The sequence below is a fragment of the Rhinolophus sinicus genome, linkage group LG02, assembly GCF_036562045.2.
Source record: "Rhinolophus sinicus isolate RSC01 linkage group LG02, ASM3656204v1, whole genome shotgun sequence".
Lineage (NCBI taxonomy): Eukaryota > Metazoa > Chordata > Mammalia > Chiroptera > Rhinolophidae > Rhinolophus > Rhinolophus sinicus.
This window is the reverse complement of record NC_133752.1, coordinates 162,410,059-162,429,790: the sequence shown is the minus strand read 5'-3', so window position 1 is coordinate 162,429,790 and position 19,732 is coordinate 162,410,059. Positions and strand designations below refer to the sequence as shown.

Genomic DNA, 19,732 nt, shown 5'->3' with positions numbered 1-19,732 from the left:
TATGAATTTCGCCTCCATGAGTTATTGTAAAACAGAAACAAAATGCCAAACTCGCAGTCATACTGTTTGACGTTCTAATGACTATAACTGGGCTTCTTTAGATCTCACGGAAAGCCCTTCTTAGATCACCAGCAGTTATTTTATACAACCACTGTCTGCCTACAGCAAACGGTTTGCTATTGCAGACATCCTTGACACGGGCTGTGGTGCTTCTTTCCTCTGATTTTTGATCATTAACCTTGTAAAGTTGCAGTCTGATAGACAGGCTACTTCAGATTCAGTCTCTTGACTGTTGGCTCTCAGTGCCTTGAGAACCAAGGTAGGGATAACTGGAAGCACAGACAGTGAACAACAGCTAGTGATTCACATTATCCTCTGTTGTTTTTGTCTTGCCAACTCAATAGCAGTGATTTTGACATCAGTGTTGAGATGTAGGTAATAGTGCCACTAAATTGTGCAGCTATAAATGTTCAGTTGCTATGACCAGTAGGTATGAGCAGTAGATACATAGAGTAAAAGAACCACCTTGAAAGCCTGTATCCCTTCACCCTTTTCTCCACCTCTGCACAAAAAGGAACAGGGCAAGAGATGTTAGAGAAACGAGAACATCCAAACAAAGGCATCTTTGATTAATACTGAAACAATATAACAGACCCTGGTACTATAACTGCCTATTCAAATAACCAGAAAGAGCAAAAAATAAGCAGTATTTGCAAGCATAATTTAATCACAAGTGAAGTTCTTGACAAAGACCTTGAAATACTATAAAGATCTGAAGTAGCTTCTGAATCAACTGAGAAAAATTTAATTATTGCCAGTTTAGTTTTAATGTTAAGTGTATCTGAATGTATCACAGTCTTTGAAAATTTTTAATCCATGTTTGGTAATTCATAGGCAAGATAAGAATATAGCCTAGAATCTAATTAGAAAGAACTATTTTAAACAGTTGTTGATTATACCTTCATTTTATTATTAATTCTTTGAGAAGAATATTTAAAATAATTGGAGTACTTGTTGGGGTTATCACTTTGTGAGGTGTGTAAATATCTAATCATTATGTTGTTTTGTACACCTGAAACTAATAATATAAATACATAAAATAATTAGAGTAGAATCTACTTATACTACTGGTATAGAAGCTTGGGACTAATGCCTACTTTGTATAATAGTTATTTTGGGCTTCTATTGATGCATTAGTTATATTATAAAGAATGTTAACTATAGTATAGCCAAATGGGTGTCATAATTGTTAGAAAAGTAAGTCTACTGCTATTCTAGTTTTTTATCTCCATGTTTTAGAGGGGATGAAAGTTTCTGTATTTATCCTAATATTTAACACCCTAAGCACATGGATTATAGGTTAGTGACAAACATGGTTTTGTTGTTGTTTCTCAAATAGCTTTCAGAATTGACTTTTTAAACTTCTCATATGGCCCTTGATATTCATAACCAATTTGTTAGTTCAGTTATTGTTTTAAATAAAATCACGTATGTAACATATTTAATATTGCTCCTGGCAGATACTAGTAATTTTGTGTGCTCGTGCTGTGTTTCAATTACTTTTGCTTCTCTCACAGGACAAAGCTCCAAGAGAAAGCCCATTTCAGAGCCTCCCTCCCAAAGTTCCAGGACATGATGCCTCCATGGATGACAACCCCTTTGGCACTCGGAAAGCCAGATCTTCCTTTGGTCGTGGCTTTTTTAAAATAAAAAGTAACAAGAGGACTGCAAGTGCACCAAACTTGGGTACGCGTAGCCAAAATGCCTTTGCCTTAATTCTTTCAGAGCGAGGAAAACATCAGTCTCTTCCCTTCCCTTTTTCATCTATTTATACATTTCTCTTTCCCAGCAATGAAGGTGAATGACTTGGCTAGAAAGTTAGCAAAGAGTGCTTCTGTGGATGTAAGTCCATGGTGTGAAGACAGGTCTGTATAGACGCTCACCCTGCTGTCAGTTCTGAGCTGTAAGCTTAGAGGAAAGACTTAAAACCACGATTCTCTCTGACTTCATTGTAAACAGCTTCCCATCTCTTTTTCAAGTGGATACATGAACCCCGTATGGACACTGCTAATGGACTGTGTGTCCTGCCGGAAGCTCAGTATGCTGCTTGCCTTCCCTCCCGCTGTGTATTTTGGGAGGAGGAGTTTGATCTGTGTTTCATTTTGTCGTTCCCCTGTGTTCTCTCCATTGGGCTGCGTGTGATTGTGTGCGTTGTTGGGATATCTGAAGATCGTAAACGAAGTGCCAGTGCACCCACCTTAGGTATCGTACCCCTGCATGCCAGCCTGTGCCAGCGCTGTGCTGCAAACCGAGCTAATCCCTGCTCTTGGCATCTATGATCTCTAGAAAGCGAGCTGGCAGCAATAAAAAAATGTAGTTCTCTGCTCCAGAGTGTTCTCTCCATCTTCTGCTCAAAAGGACTCCCTGTAGAGCCTTTGCTTCCAAGCGTAAAGCTGTTTTTAACCAATGCTAATGACACCTTGCAAGTAGCCCTGAGGGGATCTGAAAGTGCACAGTTTCTCTCTGAGCACAGGGCAGGAGTGTCCTGTCGTTGTGCCTTCCAGCTCTTTCACCCTTGAAGCACAGTTCCTCTCACACTAATTCCCAGGTCCTCACAGTTCTTTCTCCATGTTTACATTTTCCCCAGCCTCCAAAAAGAAGTATTTTTAGCCAAATAGAGAGATCTGTGGAAAACAGTGAAAATGACTTTTTAGACCTACTTCTTTTAGGGTAACATTCTTCTGATAGTTATTGCTTTGAAGATGGAGGTAACATTTAGTGATGGCAGAGGTAATTTTATGTGTTATTTGAGGAGTTACCCCCAAAGTGATTTTAGGAGGGGAAAGCTCAGTTTTTCTCTTTAAAGGGCAGAAGACAGGAGGAAAAAAATCCTCAAAATAAAAATGAGATGCTTTTAAAATGAGGGTGGGTTAGGCAGCATGTGAGGGATACCCATACCCATTATGGCTGTAGGGTTTGAATGGAAAGATTCCTTTGGGTTTTCCCTGTAGGTTCTGTTACCTTGTACGGATATTCACGTATCTATTCATGTGGATCATCAAAGGTGACACTTCTTTCTCTTTGTAGCCTTAAATGTCTAGAGTGAACACTGGATGCATAAAATAAACTGATCTAGTTAAACAACTATTTTCAAATGATTTGACATCTTTCTTGGATGAAATGTATTGAAAATGCTAAGAGGCAAATGCTGCTTACTATAACCTGTAACCACAGCTCCGCTTCATAGAAAAGTCAGCCTCTGCACCTTTTATATCTTGCTAAGACACTGTTCCTGTGATTTTTGCACAGCTTTTACTTTCCTCTATAAAAGTGTAAAATCTCACATTGAAGAAACAGTAGCTCTAGTGTTTGCTAGTGTGGGATCATCCATTCAGGAACAGCTCAAAGAACTAAAATAGCTAATGCTTGGAGGTCTGGGAGTAGCAGATTTGGATGTTATTTTTTTAAGGCAAAAATCAACAGACACTAATTTTATAGTAAAAGAAAAATTTACTCAGATCCAATTCATTCTTCTCGCAGTGGCTGGGACATAACAGGTTATAAACAGGAATAAACTTCTCGAATAAAGAATTGCCAGAACTTGATAACTGATTTGAGGTAAATGCCAAAGGTGAGAAAGGAATGAAAAGAAAATGACAAAGCATTTGAACTGGAGTACAGGGAGAATACTAATATTAATGAAATACTAAATAAGGAAACTTAAGAGAAGACTCTCAGGAAATTGGACAGAGTCGCTGAATCCATAATGTCCTTGGCACACCAAATTGGGAATATGTACAACATTCAAATACCGAGGCTGGGGAGAAAGATTAGGCCTAGAGATTTTGATGCCAACTGCTTACCAATGAGTGAAGCCATCATTTATTGCTGAGCATAGAGTGGGTGAACTTGTCAAGAGATCTTGCAGAGGGAACTTAGATCAGAGTCTTGGAGTAGAGCAGAATGGAGGGAAAAGAGATGACAGATGCTACAACAGGAAGGAACCATTAGATCATACATGTAGGAGGCTGTCATGACAAGAAACTAAAGATGGTGGTGGTTTTGAGGGATGTAGAAAGAAGTCAACAACACAAAATGGTACAGCCAGATTGAAAATAATTTCATTATAATTTCAGAACACTCAAGGAAAGAATATGGCAATCCTACCAAGGGGTTGTAATTCCTAAGTTAACTCTATTCACAATAGACTATAGAGGAAAACATACATTTTTGTTACATTTTTAATATTTGCAGGGTGCTCTTTGTAAATCACTGATTTGTAGACCAACAGAAGAAGAATTACCAGTTGCTAAAGCCAAGGTTAACATCTGGTCATGTTCATTTCATATATTAAAATTCATCAAGTTCGTATTCTGTTCTTGGAATAGCTGAAACAGAAAAGGAGACAGCCGAGCACCTAGATCTGGCTGGTGTTTCTTCTCGGCCAAAAGATTCACAGGGGAACAGTCCCTTCCAGATGTCTCCGCCATCTCCAGATTCCAAAAAGAAATCCAGAGGCATCATGAAACTCTTTGGAAAGTAAGTAACAGAGTAAACAAGTTGAATGGGCTTTGTCTTATATGTTGTTCAAATGTAGGCACAAGTGGAAAATTGGCTGAAAATCGGTATGGAATTCTAAAGCTTTCGTGTTCCTCTTATGGGAGAAAGATTGTGATTTGGGATTCATTAGCTCATTGGGTCTCAAAGTTTAAATCCAAGTGTCTATTCTAATGACACACCAAGAGGAGTAGCTCAAGTTTATGCACCAATTAAAAATGTTCTGATTAACTTTAAAGTCTAAGGTCTCCTCGGGTCTAATACAAGGCAATGTGTGTTGTATCTTCTGTTCAGACTTAGGAGAAGTCAGTCGACTACCTTCAACCCAGATGACATGTCTGAAACTGAATTTAAAAGAGGAGGGACAAGGGCAACTGCTGGGCCCCGACTGGGTTGGTCTCGAGATTTGGGACAATCTAATAGGTAAGAACAAGCCAAAGTAACAGACTTTTGCATCTCTACCCACGCATCAGGGCCTCGTGAGCACCTGTAATGTTAGCATTGTTCCTGTGCCAGCGCAGCCATTCCTTACTGCCGTGCCTACTGAAAGAGCGGTGTAGTGTGGCGGTGGTGGGTGAACAACGGTACAGAAGCTGTGGGCTATGTGAGCTAGGTGAGGAGCCAGAGCCAAAGTATCAGCAGCATCTGTACTAGAATGACTCTTTCACTTAAATTTTCATGGAAAGTAATTCTAAGTACTTACTCTAAAGCATAGCCTTGTGGAGATGGCATAGGGTAGTGTTTAAGAGTAGGTTCTAGAGGCAGACTGCTTGGGTCTGATTTCTGGCCTCACCACTTCCTATAAGCTGGGCCACCTTGAGCAACTACTCTCATGCTCTGTGCCTCTGTTCTCATAGTAATAGTACCTAACCCAAAAGGGGGTTGTGAAGTTTAAATGAGGTAATATGTGTTAAGTATCTGGCAAATAATAACTGTTCAATAAATGTTAGTGACTAATGGAGTCCGTGAAAGCACTTAAAAGACCTAAATCCTATCAGAATTCTTCAATTTTTCAGGACTATGTAATGTTTTCTCTATAAAGACTAAGAAATTCTCCTACACCCTTATCACAGTTCAAGACTGGTGTGGAACCAATGCACTGACCCACTAAGCATAAAAAGGGTGGGGTTGGCAAACATGCAGCACAAATCATTGGTACTAAATCTTTTAAAAGATAATGTGCTACAAACGTTTTAAACATGGTCCCTCCCATGTTGATCCCTGATCACAAGTTTCATCAACAAGGAAACTCTCCTTGGCCTTCTTCAAATACTGAAGAGTCTCATTTGCCATATGTTCTCTTGTACACCTCCTTGTGCTGATTAAAAAGAAAACAAGTCTTGTTTATCAGCAGTTTTTTCTTTCTTTTCAAACAGGAATACTATTTGTATGTCAAAGTAAAAAAAAATAAATAAATAAACACCAGAAATTTGCATTTGCTTTGGTTATACTCAGTGATGGCATATTGCCCTCTTCTCATGGATTACCATGTGGAGACAAATGATAATTCTGCTAAAGTTAATCCAAGTTTGACTTGAGTTTCTTTCAATCTGACCTAATGTTTTCTGTGTGGGAATTCAGTCTTTCACCAACGTTGGTTGAAATTAGTACAGTGACTTGACATCTTGGTCTTCTTCTATAGAACATGGTTTTGCTAAATCATCATGAATCTTTTGTGGTTTCATTTGAAATGAAGACTTGTCTTACAAGGTCACTTTCAACTTCAGTGCCACTTCCTCTTCCAAATATGTACTGATAATTAAGCTTTTCATGGTCAAATGTGTATCACGAGGGAATTGTGTAACACCAGGGAATTCCCATAGCTATTGAATATACAGTTGTTCACCCTTAATGATAAACCACAGGATTGGCTTTGAATTGTTTTTCATGCAATTGTTCATCTTCCTATAGTGACTTGGATATGCCATTTGCCAAATGGACCAAGGAGCAGGTTTGCAATTGGCTTGTGGAACAAGGCTTGGGGTCCTACCTGAATCCTGGCAAGCACTGGATTGCATCTGGCCAAACGCTTTTGCAGGCTTCTCAACAAGATCTGGAGAAGGTGACCGTTTCTCTGCTTTGTTTACACGATGGACAGAGAGAGAGAGAGAAAGAGAGAGAGAGAGAATGGGAGAATGGGAGAATATGAATGTTCTACTCCAGAACAGGGGAATGGGTGGAGCTTTTGTTTTCTATTCCAGAAAAGCGGGTGGCTAGAGCCAGTAAGTACTCTTGAAAAAGTCTGAGTTTCCTGCTTCACATTTATTTTATCTCATGGACTAAAAAGGAAGGTCCTTCTTTATTGGAATACTTAAGCTACTGGACATTGTAATGAAAAATAATTGTATAGCCATAATAATAAACCTTAAGCTCAAATTTCTCAAAATAATTTTGTGGTTTTATCAGCCCCTCTCCTCAATGTAATATATGCAATTCAACTTTACTTTGCAAAAGAAAAAAAAAAGCTCTCTACATTTCATGTTCCATTATTGAACATTTCTTCCCAATTGTTTAACATTTTGTACAAAGTAAGAGTAGAATTCTCATTACGTGTCCTACAGTTCCAACCTCGCATAGGAAGGAACATACTAGTGAGTATCTATCTAACACAGCACTAAACTACCTTCAGGGGTCTTGGCTTTCTAGGGCCTTTTGTTCAGCAGCGTCTTTCTAGCCTGAGTTAGTATTCTGATTTAATGTAATTGTTGGCTCTTTCATGCTCGCTTCATTTTGAAGGAATTTGCATCCTTTGCCAGTGGCATCCAGCCCATGTTGACAGAATGGTAAAGCCAGTGTTTCTGTTTATTATTTCAGGAACTTGGAATCAAGCACTCACTTCACCGAAAGAAACTCCAGCTGGCACTGCAAGCACTGGGATCTGAGGAAGAAACCAATCACGGAAAGCTGGATTTCAACTGGGTCACTAGTAAGAGGTTTTAAATTCTTAAATTCATAACTAAGCAAGTAAATAAATAAATATTTCTGCGTTTTCTTTTTAATCACAAGAACAGGTGTTGTGTGGCTCGTTAACAACACAGACTTCTCTCCTTTAGGATGGTTGGATGACATTGGTCTCCCCCAGTACAAGACCCAGTTTGATGAAGGACGGGTAGATGGTCGAATGCTCCATTACATGACTGTTGTAAGTGATTCACTTTTGGGGTTTGGGGAGTAAAATTGTTTTTCTCTGAAAAACAACAGAAACAGAGTAAGCAAAATACAGTGCTTTCACAATGATGCCACCAGATTTTGAAGGTATTTAACTTGAAGAGAGGGGCAGAAATATTTCCTGTTAAGTTGAAGTTGTAGGAGTTGGTGGGTACAACAGCCTTGGGGAAATTTGAAACCCTGGTTTAAACTACATGAAACCTAATTTAACCTATTCAGAAAGTTGATATTATCTGTACTGTATTCAGTAATGTAGACATTGAAGTATACACTTTGAATAGGTGAATTTTGTGGAATATGAATTATGTCTTAGAAAGATGTTTAAAAAAATAGAGTGTGGCGTTTGGAAGCCCTGGCAGTTTCTAAGTTACATATTCCTGTATACAGTGACCACTCAGAAAAGGCTCCCTTTCTGACCTGACGTCCATAGAGACTTGTCTTCTCCTTTCCCTTCCACTTTTGAGAACTGTTGCCTGAAACCCTCTCACCCTTCTCACTTCAGCCCAGTTCTCCTCGGGCAGGAGTCACGGGGGTAAAGAAGTAGTAGGAAAAGGTAGACTTTCACTCCTATTCCTTCATTTTTGTTTCATATGTCGAGCCTTTCGTCCAGCGGGTAGAAGGAATTTCCTCTACTTTACAACAGTGGGGAGAGATGGATTCCAGGAGAACATGTTTTGGATTCCAAGTACTATTGGTGTTCTACCTCAGATAGTTTGATATAAATGGCTTTTTGTGAACTAGGCTCTGGACTTAACTACCACAAGTATCTCCTTTAAATAAGTTGAAAGTTTGAAACAGTAAACTTCAATAGGAATTTTTCAGTATCAAAGATATTTAGAGTTCAACTCATGGGATTTGTTTTCTCTTCTGTCATTGAACCAAAGTCTGTACCTTGGTGGGCATATCATGTAAACCTGCATGTAATAACACTACCATGTGGTATGTTGCACATTTACTGTGTGTCAGTCACTCTTTCGAGCACTTTGCTCAAATTTATACTCGAGTCTCAGTAATCCTTGAGTTAGCACTCTTATTATCCCCAGTTTTTAGATGAGGAAGCGAAGGAATCAAGAAATTGAGTAACTTGACCAAGTTTCCACAGTTAGAAAGTAGTAGAAAGTCATAGAGCGTTTGAACCTGGGATGTTTCTAGATCCCTGCTCATAATAGCTCACAGCTCTGCCTGGAGCAAATTCTGTAAATATTTGCCTACCTATCTAGGTATAAGTATGTTCCCGTGGAAATGTGAGCCAATGGAGGCTTAAAATCATATAAAGCACATGTACTCATATAGCTTGCATGGCAATAAAAGAGTAAATTAGTTTAGAAAATTTGACCCTACAAGTCTTAGGTCACAAAACGTCTCTTTTAATGTGGTATCCTGGATTGGATCCTGAAACAGAGAAAGGATGTTCATGGCAAAACAGGTGAAATCTAAATAAAGTCTATAGTTTAATTTTATTATTGTCTGTATTAATTTCTCTTGATGAATATATCATAGTTATATAAGATGTTAAAGTTAAGAGAAGCTGGGTGAGGAAGAGTATATGTAACTGTACTCTTATTGGCAACTCTTCTGTAAATCTAAAATTAATTAAAAATAAAAGATTTTTAAACATCTAAAAAAAAGTGTTTTGATTAAAAAAGGAAATAGCCCCTACTTTTAAAATCCCTGAAGCTGAAATAATTAACATTTTATTTATGTTATTGACATCATGTGTTTAGATTTTTAAAAAATCGGTTAGGCTTTGGTTAGTTGAAAATAGCCCACATGGAAATGTTTTGAAGGATGTCTCAATCTTAGGCACTGCCTTTAAGAAATTAATTCAGGAAATAATTTGTGCTCAGTTAGTAGCCTTTAAGGATTTAAACTGATTGTCTAGTATTTTGATTTAAAAATATTTTTATAATAGATTAATTTTTTTCCTTACAAGAAATGTGTTATCAGTAAGGTGTGCCCAAAATGAATGTTTTCCTTATGTATTTTCTGGGTGTGTTTGGAAACAGACTGGTGCTTATCTTGACACTGCCCCCCACATCACCTTCTAAAATAATTTGGGTGTGTTTGGTGTGTTTGAAATGTGCCCAATAATCATATACTGGTGAAAGTTATTCCTTGAAGGAATTGATTGGGGATATGTTAATACTCACAACGTCTTCATTTCTTTACACTCAACTCTCACCAAGACCTTTGCATTGGTTGACATAGTTTTGCCAAATATTTTCACAATGTCTTCCAAATAAAGCGTAATGATCTAGAACTAGGGATTTCTTGAGGCTGGAGAGGGGCATAGTATGATGGGACCACTCTTCTGGTTTTCTCCTGTGATGTGTCTTAGTTCAGAAACGCAAGCCTCAGTCATCAGTAAACACCACTTGCTCTTAGCTACCTGCTTTATGAAAGCAGATCACCTTTTGTAGGGACCCAGCAAGTGCTTTGCAAGCTGTGTTTTTCAGAGCCATGGGGTCCCATAGTCCTATCTCAGAGTGTCTGAATGAAAAAGAAATAGATGAAAGTTGGCCTCAGTTGGAACAACACTCATTTTGGTTCTCTTCCCTATTGGGATCCTGGAGAAGATTTTGAATAGAACAGGAAAAAGTGTCCTGGGACTAAATAGAAGCTTTGAAAACACTGATAAGCCCTCAGGCCAGCTGGTAGAGGGGGCTCTTCTGCTTCGACTAGCATCTTCTGAGATGTTCTTGAGGAGGTCCTCCTGCTCAACGAGCTCCCCTTTTTGTTCTTTTCTGCAGGATGACTTACTGTCTTTGAAGGTTGTGAGTGTGCTGCATCATCTCAGTATCAAAAGGGCCATCCAGGTGCTGAGGATCAATAACTTTGAACCAAACTGTCTACGGAGGCGACCATCTGATGAGGTAGCGTCTGAGGTTGAGGGTTACAGAGCGTGCATGTTTCCATGCGTGGGACTGTCCGCGTGTGCTAGACTAAGACCCATTTCTTCTTGGAACCTGCAGGGAGGGCTTCTGGTTCCCTTAGAGCCTCAAATCCAGCCTCATTTACTTCCTAGGCTTTGTTTTCTTACATTCCTTCCATTTCCCCCCAAAGTGGTTCTACCTGTGTAACTGGAGCCAAAGGTTGCTTCTTAATTACCCTTCCTCCTTAAGTATATTTTATTTTGTTGTCTGCTTAAGCCAGAGAGTTAAATATCACTATAGAGACTTCATTTCCTAAAGTACTGCTTTAATAGAATGTAAAAAAACTTGCACCTTTGTGACAAACTTTATCAAAGGGAATTCAAATTAAAAAACTCCTTTTTACCCTTTTTCTAAGCGTTTAGTGGGATATGGATTAACTCTGCTCTGTGGGGTAGACTTTTTAGACAGAACACGCAGGATTAATATTTGAGGTCCCATAGTTAACAACTGAAGGTCTTGGCTGTTCTTTGTTCCCATAGAATAGCATCACCCCATCAGAAGTTCAGCAGTGGACCAATCATCGCGTCATGGAATGGCTGCGTTCTGTGGACTTGGCAGAATATGCCCCCAATCTCAGAGGCAGTGGTGTCCACGGTGGGCTCATGGTAAAATTCTGTTTTAATTTAAAATGGACTTATCATCATTTTGTCTCCTTTAGTCTAATGAGTAGGATATTATCAGTTTACTTGTTGTAATACTAAAGTTATCTAACCCAACCCTCCGACACCATTTCTAGTGAATCTTTACTTACAGAGTATTTTTTTTCCTTGTTTTTTATTTATTTACATCATATAACTCTACATTGGGTTTAAACCCATTTCTCTTTCATTGTCCTCTTTTTTTTTTTTTTTTTTTTTTTTCGTGTTCAATTTTTAGTTGCAAGGGGCAGAGCCCACCATCCCTTGCGGGTGTTGAACCGGCAACCTTGTGGTTGAGAGCCCACCGGCCCATGTGGGAATCGAACCGGCAGCCTTCGGAGCTAGGAGCATGGAGCTCTAACCGCCTGAGCCACTGGGCCGGCCCTTTCATTGTCCTCTTTTATGTTAGATAACATCTGGCTGCTGACTCTCAGATGATCATGTTTTAAAATTTCTACAAAGATATCCTGTATTTTTGCACACAGATCTTGCACAGAGGTTGGCTTCCAAAGGCATCCCAAATGCAACACTTCAGAGAGGTGGAAGCCCTGACTTTGTAATGCTTGGATGTCAGGACCAGCTCTCGATTTCTCTAGCTCGGGCAAAAGAAAGAAAAGATATATAAATTAAATATCAAAGTCCATATTTTGTGTATCTCCCAGGGCTGTTGAGAAGGTCGTTGGCAATAACGAAATGAAAGGAGCTTTGCCAATTATAAAAGCATGATGCAGACATGTATGATACACGGTACCTTAAACAATCTTAATTTTTCTCGTAGGTTCTAGAACCTCGTTTTAATGTAGAAACAATGGCTCAGTTATTGAACATCCCACCAAGTAAGACCCTGTTGCGAAGACATTTGGCCACTCATTTCAACCTTCTGATTGGTGCTGAGGCCCAACACCAGAAACGTGATGCCATGGAGTTACCAGATTATGTCCTTCTAACAGCCACTGCCAAAGTGAAGGTTGGTTCAAGCCTGTACCATTTAATAATTGATTAAAGCAAACACTGAAGCAAAGGCTCAGTTTTGACTGTTACCTGGCTATCCTATTTTCTGGGATTTACTACGTTTTGTGGATGAGTTGAAAGTCTATGCATCTTTAAAAGGAATCAAGAAAATGTATTCTGAAGGTTTCCTTCTGGGGGAATCTTGGCTCAAATCGTTCATTTCCTAGAGTTACCAATAATAAAAAGCATGATGTTGGCTTCTGTCATCGATACATAGCCACTGCAGAGAGCCCGTACCTTGGACCCAAATATTGATTACAGTTGTCCTGTTTTTTCCTATGGATAAATCAAGTATAAGAGTTACATTTCTCCTTGTACAGATTCGGCTTGTCTGGCTTATAATTAACCAACATTTCAATTTGGAAAAAGATACTTAAACAACGTACAAGGTAGACCAGCAGAGAATGGATATTCCTGGTTTGCCTGGATTCATAGATCGTACCAAATTAAGACTACTTTTTCTTCTTTTAAATCATTCCTGTGTTAACTCTTCTGAGTGTCGTTTCAACCAACTTTGATGTGGAAATGCAGTTTATCCACTCCTTCACAAATATGTACCAAGTTTTCTTGTCTTGTTTCTTTACCCCCCTACCTGCCTGGCACTTTCTCTTCAACCACCTTTATCCCTTAAAGATGTGCCTCTGAGAGATTCTGTTCTCTATAAATTCTCAGCATCAGTCTGATCATCATCTTCTTAATCAATAGTCTCAGGCACTACCCAGTGACTAAGATGGAGATTGTCTTCTAAGTATCACTGGACATTTTTTCTCCAAAAGGACAGAGATTCTTTTAGCAGTCACTTGGAAGCATAACAGGCATACAAGATACCGTAGCCTCACCCAAAAAGAAAATACAGTAAGGACTATTTTCTTTTGCTGGTCTTAGACTGGAAAACCTGCAAAATTGGATTTAGCCCTGAGAAATCCCATTGCATTAAGTTCTGTTTAATCAAAACTAAGCCTCCTGGCATATTTTGCTTTTATCACTGTGACTACCCAGCTATTAGGTTGCTGCAAAAGTAATTGCAGTTTAAAAGGTTAAAAATAATTGCAAAAACCGCAATTACTTTTGCACCAACCTAATAGTTAGTGTGAATCAGGAGAAGTGTAATCTTCTGAGATTCATGACAAGGATTATTTGTCATATTTGGGTGCATCAATTGTATGCCTAGGATATCTTTGCTTTTGTTATACAAATTGAATCGTTCAATTGCTTTTCTCCATACGATGAAGTGAATAATTAAATTACACATGTTATTAGTTCTTTGTCATATGAATTTTATCAAATCCCTGGATGTTTTTCTTTTTTTTCTTTTAAAGCCAAAGAAACTTACCTTTGGTAATTTTGGGAATCTGAGAAAGAAGAAACAAGAAGATGGGGAAGAATATGTTTGTCCAATGGAATTGGGACAGGCCTCAGGAAGTACATCTAAGAAAGGATTTAAATCTGGTTTGGACATGCACCTGTATGACGAAGATGATTTGGACCGGTTAGATCAGGTAAATGCAACACTATATACCTACTTTAAAGCTCTTCCAGCATTGAAACACTAAAGGGAAACTGTGCACTGGGTCTACTCATTAAAGACGTTTTCTTGAAATGCCTAAAAATAAAGATAACACTAGTGAATAGTAAAGTAATGATGGACTTACAGGTTGCTTACTACATCCCAGGCACTATGCTAAGCACTTAACATATATTAACGTTCATAGCAATCCTAAAACATAGGGAGCATTGTTACCCTAATTTTAGAGATAAGGATACTGAGGCACAGAGAGATTAAGTACCTTACCTAAGATAGGAGAACAGGGTTCCAACTTGTCAAAGTATGTGCCACTTACCAATGTTATACTGTCTCTGTATTAAGAAAAACTATGTTTTAAAATGACTCAGGAATGGACAGCTCCTACTACTTAGCTTTTTCAGTATGAAGTCATGGGACTGAATATTGCCCTTTATTCAAACATCCTTTGGTGCTAATGTCAACATCAGAGCATTAGGCTAGATGTGCCACTGAAGGGCTTCTTCTAATTTTTAACATCCAGTTGCAGTAGTGGGAGGAGGTTATCATCAGAAGTGTTCTGTTACTCCTATCCCTTTCAGTACAACTTGCATGATTTTTTCTTTTGTTCATTTGCTGTGCTTTGCTTGAAATTGTGCAAATGAGTATGTCACGTTATGGTATGTTCTTTGCAGATGGAAGATTCAGAAGGGACAGTGAGGCAGATAGGTGCGTTCTCTGAAGGCATCAACAACCTAACAGTAAGTTTGTAAAATGAATCTGCAATGTTATTCTAAAAATATCTTTGAAAATAACGCTGAGGGACTGAATGGATAGTGGAGAATGTGTAGTTCTGAGCTCTTTGCTCGCAGTGTGTGTGACTCCCATCTCCTTGTTTTCCAGCACATGTTAAAGGAAGATGACATGTTTAAAGATTTTGCTGCCCGTTCCCCCAGTGCCAGCATTACGGATGAAGACTCAAACGTTTGACCGTAGCATCGGGATGAGCATGAGGAGCCATTGGTCCCTTTCCACTTTCTTTCTCAAACACACAGTATATACAACAAGCAATAGATTGTATATTGTTTATTGTTCCAACTTTTGCTCATTTAGAAGTGGAAATGGAAAGCAGGGGAATATGTGCCTATTCTAAATTTGCCACAGAAAGTGAGACACTGGTGAATGAGAGTATAATTGTTTTTCTTCTATTTAATAATGTAAAAATCTGTGATATATTATATTTAAAATGTTGCATTTATTTTGAGTACTTTACCATAGTGTTTCCATTTACATTCACAGTATGGAAGACTTGGGAAGCAGTAACCCATACGTGGGTGATTCTGCCACATTGGTGTGACAGCACGGCAGCCATTAAAGCAGAACATGATATGCTTTCAAAATCAATATGTGGAATTTCTTTAAGCATTCTGTGTACCCACTAAATGCCAGCCACACCTCCACTTGCCTCTTACTGTCCTGTTTTTATATATTTTTCTAAATATGTGTATATATTTAGTACATAGAAAACAGAACTTTTATTTTGTGACAGAAGAAGGATGGTAAAAAGATCACATTGAAAAAAATACAGTGATCAGAATTTTCATATATCAGCTGGTTCTTGGAGAAGTCAAGATGATCTTTCTCCACCACTGAATTTTAATAATGTTGATCATTCAGACTAAATTAGTATATACGAAATAACCCTTCTTTGATGACATATCATAAAATTGTTGATTAGTTTAAGAATTTCAACCTTAATCTTGGATTCTTTTAATTCATAAGGAAGAACTCGAGGGACGTTTAAATACTATTAATTTGAATGCATTCAAAAGCTCCCCCAAAATTTCTAGAAATAATTTTTGAAGAAACCAAACCCAAACGAAAACCTTTACAGTATTAAGTTTCTTATTCTTCTCTTTGCTAAATATATCATTACATCAAAATACTAACAGTCTGACTAATGTTAATTGTACATTTCTCAGGCCATTAATGAGTTGAATCTTTTTAAAAAGCAAAATATTTCTTTGAACATTTTGTCTCAATCAGAGTTCAGCAACTGAGGCTGCAAAATTAGTTTTATAATGGCTATATTGTAATGATAAAATGTAGTTCATGTGTTCCTGTAGCACAGGGCCCAAATATTCTTTATAAAGAAAATAGAAAGCTGCAGCAAAAACTGTGTTTATTATTTTTTAGGGGTATTAGAAAAAATATTCTTCTTTTTTTTGGTACTACATCATTATTCATGATTGCCAACTGTGGTAAAGATGGGTTTTCACAAATTGGCATGGGGTGGGCAGTTCAATATATGACAGTGGACTTGCTTATAAACTGTATTTGAACGTCAGTGGTATGATCTTGCAAGTTATTAGCAAGTTACCAAGCTGTTCGTTAAGGAACCTGTAGTACTGAATTACTGTTTATTCATAACTAAAATAATTTGATCCTAATAATAACCTTTTGCTCCTTACCATTCATTATTTGGTAACTGTATTGGACTCTTACTATATTTGTGTTTTATTTTAATGTGGATATATGTCACCATTTAAAAAATAATTTGTTATTCAAAACTGGTTAAAAATACCAGGAAACTGTTAGAGATGCCAAATATTCTTTATTCAGGACAATGTAACATAACTGATGATATGTGATAAGGTTAAAACTTTTTTGATGAAATATATTTTATTACAAAATATTATACACTGTTGGTATTACCATATGAAAAGAAATAAAGTCAATTGATAATTGTCTCATATTTTTATTATTTGTTACTTTATTTTTCTTTGTTCAGAATAACCAGTAGGTTTTATTTCTGATATAGAGAACAATAACATGAAATCTTTACAATTCACAAACTTCCGTAAATGTGTTTGAGTCGGGGTTATAGCGTATATCAAGGGATAGAAATTTGAGGCCTTTGTTTGAGAAATTTTTGTATGAAAGGAAACATGGGCAGCTGCACTGGGGGGATGAAGAATCATGGTAGAGAGGACCTTGGGGAAAAAAAGGGAGGTGATTTGCCTGCAAATTTGAAGAAGTCGTAGAAAGTATATGCTCTTTAAAGAATTAAATACTCTTTTTAATTGAACTCACATTTGAAAAGAGGAAACATATCTTGGAAGAGATCACCAAATATTGAAAGTGGAGTGACTACAACTAGAGAAGAACAGATGTTTTTTTGTGAAAGTTACAATCTCTAACTTAATAAACCTGCAGGAATCTATATGAATACAGCACACCCCATTGGCAAACAGGGAGACCTGTTTGTTTAGCTGTCTGTATATATGCTTAGCCACAACAAGTAAGCTGTAGAGCTAGAAAACCACGACTGCGTTAACAGATGTGACTTCACTGCAAGACTTTTACTCTGAGAAAGAAGTCCTTCTGAATGAGGTTCACATGTTTGAGATTGGGAAGCAGTATTGATTAGATGCAGAGAAAATGGGGCAAAAACCATCACAACAATTGACTCTGAAGGACAGCGAAGAAGTTCTTAGCGTCTGTGAGGCTGTCAGTGGAGCTATGATCCACGCAGCCCGGAAAGTGCAGGAGTACCTGGGCTTTGCAGACCCTCTGAGCAATCTCTGCCCAGCTCCAAACACGTTAAATGAAATCTTCTTAATTCACTTCGTCACCTTCTGTCAAGAAAAGGGAGTTAATGGGCGTCTCACCACCACCAAGATGACCAAGCACCAGGCCTCATTATTTGGGGCAGACTGGATTTGGACTTTTTGGGGATCCAATAAGCACATCAGCCTTCAGTTGGCCGTCCAGACTCTGCAGATGTCTTCTCTCCATCCTGTGGAATCTGAGCCTGGTGACCTCTCCAATCCAGAATCCAGGGCAGAAGAGTCTTCCCGGAAGAGAAGCAGATTTGATAAGCTGGAAGAATTCTGTAACTTGATAGGAGAGGATTGTCTGGGCCTCTTTATCATCTTTGGTGTACCAGGAAAGCCTAAAGACATCAGGGGAGTTGTCCTGGACAGTGTCAAAAGTGAGCCCATGAGGGGCCATGTACCAGGAAGGCAGGCTGTGGCACAATTTATCCTGGAAACTGAAGATTGTGTCTCCATCAGAGAGCTGCTTGGAAACTGTCTGAGTAAGAAAGACGGGCTAAGAGAGGTGGGCAAGGTTTATATTAGCATCCTCTGAACTGGATATGTGTGATAAGACTGTCTGTAAAATGAAAAGAAAAAGGTATTTTATTCTAGTAAGCAGGCTCATCAACTTGTGAAAATGATCACCTGGGTCAAAACGTATTAGTGTCATGATTATGGAGAGGAAAAATACCCTCCCATATTGCGGGGAAAACTGATAATTTAGCTTAATCTTTCATTTATTTACTCAATAATAGAAGAGGAAGGGGAGGATAATAGAATCACCGTTAAAGTTTGATTTGCCAAAAAAAAAAGTCTTTGTTCGGAATAATAAGTCTATCTCTTGAAAATGTAAAACGTGTTTTTATTGCTGTGGGTGTGAGATGGGTAGGGTGAGGAGGTGCGTAAGACTGTAAAACAGGTTTAATTATGTTTATAATATGAGTTTCAATTCAGAACTCCTAAGTAAAACCTACTCTCTCAAACCTCTCTCCTTACTCATCCCAAATTGCTTCCTCTACACAGAGAGGACCCTGGTGGGATTCATTTTGTGATCTGCTTGCGTGTTGGAGACAATGACCCATGTAACAAGCACTTGTAGTAATGATTAACATTTGTTTAGCCTTTGCAACAAGGAAAGTATATTCACACACAAAAACCATCATTGCTTAAAAGCCTGGGTGGGATTATAACAGTAGTGTTGGGGAGGAAAAATAATTTCCCCTCTACCCTTATAGAAGGTAGAAGCAAAAAATGCTTAAAAATGTAAAGGGAAGATAGATTCAGTCACACATGATTGCTCTTACACGTTAGGTCCTGTTCTATGCCCTGCCAATCCAGCAGTAAAAAGAACAAAGTCCCTGTTCTTGGGGAGTTTCCCTCTTAATGATGGAAGACAAAATAAATATATGTGCCTATATTTAAAATGTACATTTAAAATACATATCAGGGGTGCTGTAAAGAAAAATAAATCATGGCTAAGGGGGCAGAGTGAAGGAGGTGCTGTTTTATATGGGATAGTTAAGGCCTCAATGAGAAGCGGGCAGTTAACCAGAAATCTGAATGAAGCGAGAGCATCTGTGCAGATATCTGGAAGATTGTTCCGGGCGTAGGGAACTGCAAATGTAAAGGGCTTGAAATGGGAGTGCATTTGATATGTTGGAGGCACAGCGAAAGAGGCTGGTGTGGATGGGACAGAGTGAGCCAGAGGGAGAGTGATAGGAGACGAGGTCAGAGAAGTGGCCGGCAAACAGATAAAGCAGATCATACTTGTAAGGACTTTGGTTTTTATTGAGTGATATGGGGAGACAAATGCCTTGATCTCAGTTACCCTTTGAAAACCTCACTTGATTACTGGATGGGGACTAGATTGTAGGGAGGAAAGAGTGGAAGCAGAGCCTAGGAGGTAGGAAGCTGTTATAATAAACCAGATGAGAAAAAAGGGTGGCTCGGACCAAAGTGGCAGAGGTGGAGGGGTGAAGAGGTCAAATTTAGGACTCATTGAAAGTAAAAACACAGAGCATTTGCTGATGATTGGATGAAGGATATGAAATACATCACAATTAGAATGTTGTAATTCCAAGCTTCTTAAATATTAAGAATATATGCAAAGGCAGAACTTAAATTCATCTTTGACATTCCTTCATTCCAGGAAACCAAAAGATCAAGGAAAGCATTTAAGCCCTCTGCCTTCAGTAAGTGAACATGAATAGACACAGGAGATACCTCTTGAAGTCATTAAACAACAATTATTCCTACTTTGAATGTGCCTGTAAAGTTATAATCCCCTGTTAATGTGTCCTTGGCACATGGTGACCCTTGTCTGCA

General features: G+C 38.4%; 2 protein-coding genes across 27 annotated transcripts in view; both read left to right on the top strand.

Moving 5' to 3' along the window:
• The window catches only part of PPFIBP1 (PPFIA binding protein 1), a 170,744-nt gene extending 154,181 nt beyond the window's left edge, over positions 1-16,563 (top strand). For 15 of the 26 annotated variants that reach the window (XM_074325886.1, XM_074325881.1, XM_019737336.2 and 12 more), the window contains 13 exons: positions 1,578-1,746; positions 2,230-2,262; positions 4,389-4,539; positions 4,852-4,980; positions 6,469-6,619; positions 7,372-7,483; positions 7,611-7,699; positions 10,476-10,598; positions 11,138-11,263; positions 12,075-12,263; positions 13,627-13,806; positions 14,504-14,569; positions 14,712-16,563. In XM_074325886.1, coding sequence (XP_074181987.1) covers positions 1,578-1,746; positions 2,230-2,262; positions 4,389-4,539; positions 4,852-4,980; positions 6,469-6,619; positions 7,372-7,483; positions 7,611-7,699; positions 10,476-10,598; positions 11,138-11,263; positions 12,075-12,263; positions 13,627-13,806; positions 14,504-14,569; positions 14,712-14,798 — 1,605 coding nt within the window. In that variant the 3' untranslated portion in view covers positions 14,799-16,563. The remainder of the gene's footprint in view (positions 1-1,577; positions 1,747-2,229; positions 2,263-4,388; positions 4,540-4,851; positions 4,981-6,468; positions 6,620-7,371; positions 7,484-7,610; positions 7,700-10,475; positions 10,599-11,137; positions 11,264-12,074; positions 12,264-13,626; positions 13,807-14,503; positions 14,570-14,711) is intronic. The other 11 variants (XM_074325884.1, XM_074325891.1, XM_074325890.1 and 8 more) reach the window with 2 other exon arrangements.
• Positions 16,564-17,117: 554 nt separating this feature from the next.
• REP15 (RAB15 effector protein) lies at positions 17,118-18,107 on the top strand. Its single transcript, XM_074325894.1, has one exon. It carries the CDS (start codon positions 17,250-17,252, stop codon positions 17,958-17,960), a length of 711 nt encoding a protein of 236 aa, XP_074181995.1. The 5' UTR covers positions 17,118-17,249; the 3' UTR covers positions 17,961-18,107.
• Positions 18,108-19,732: the final 1,625 nt, after the last annotated feature.

Excerpts from the sequence above, each read along its gene's own strand:
- REP15 (XM_074325894.1), top strand. The coding sequence starts at position 17,250 with ATGGGGCAAAAACCATCACAACAATTGACTCTGAAGGACAGCGAAGAA.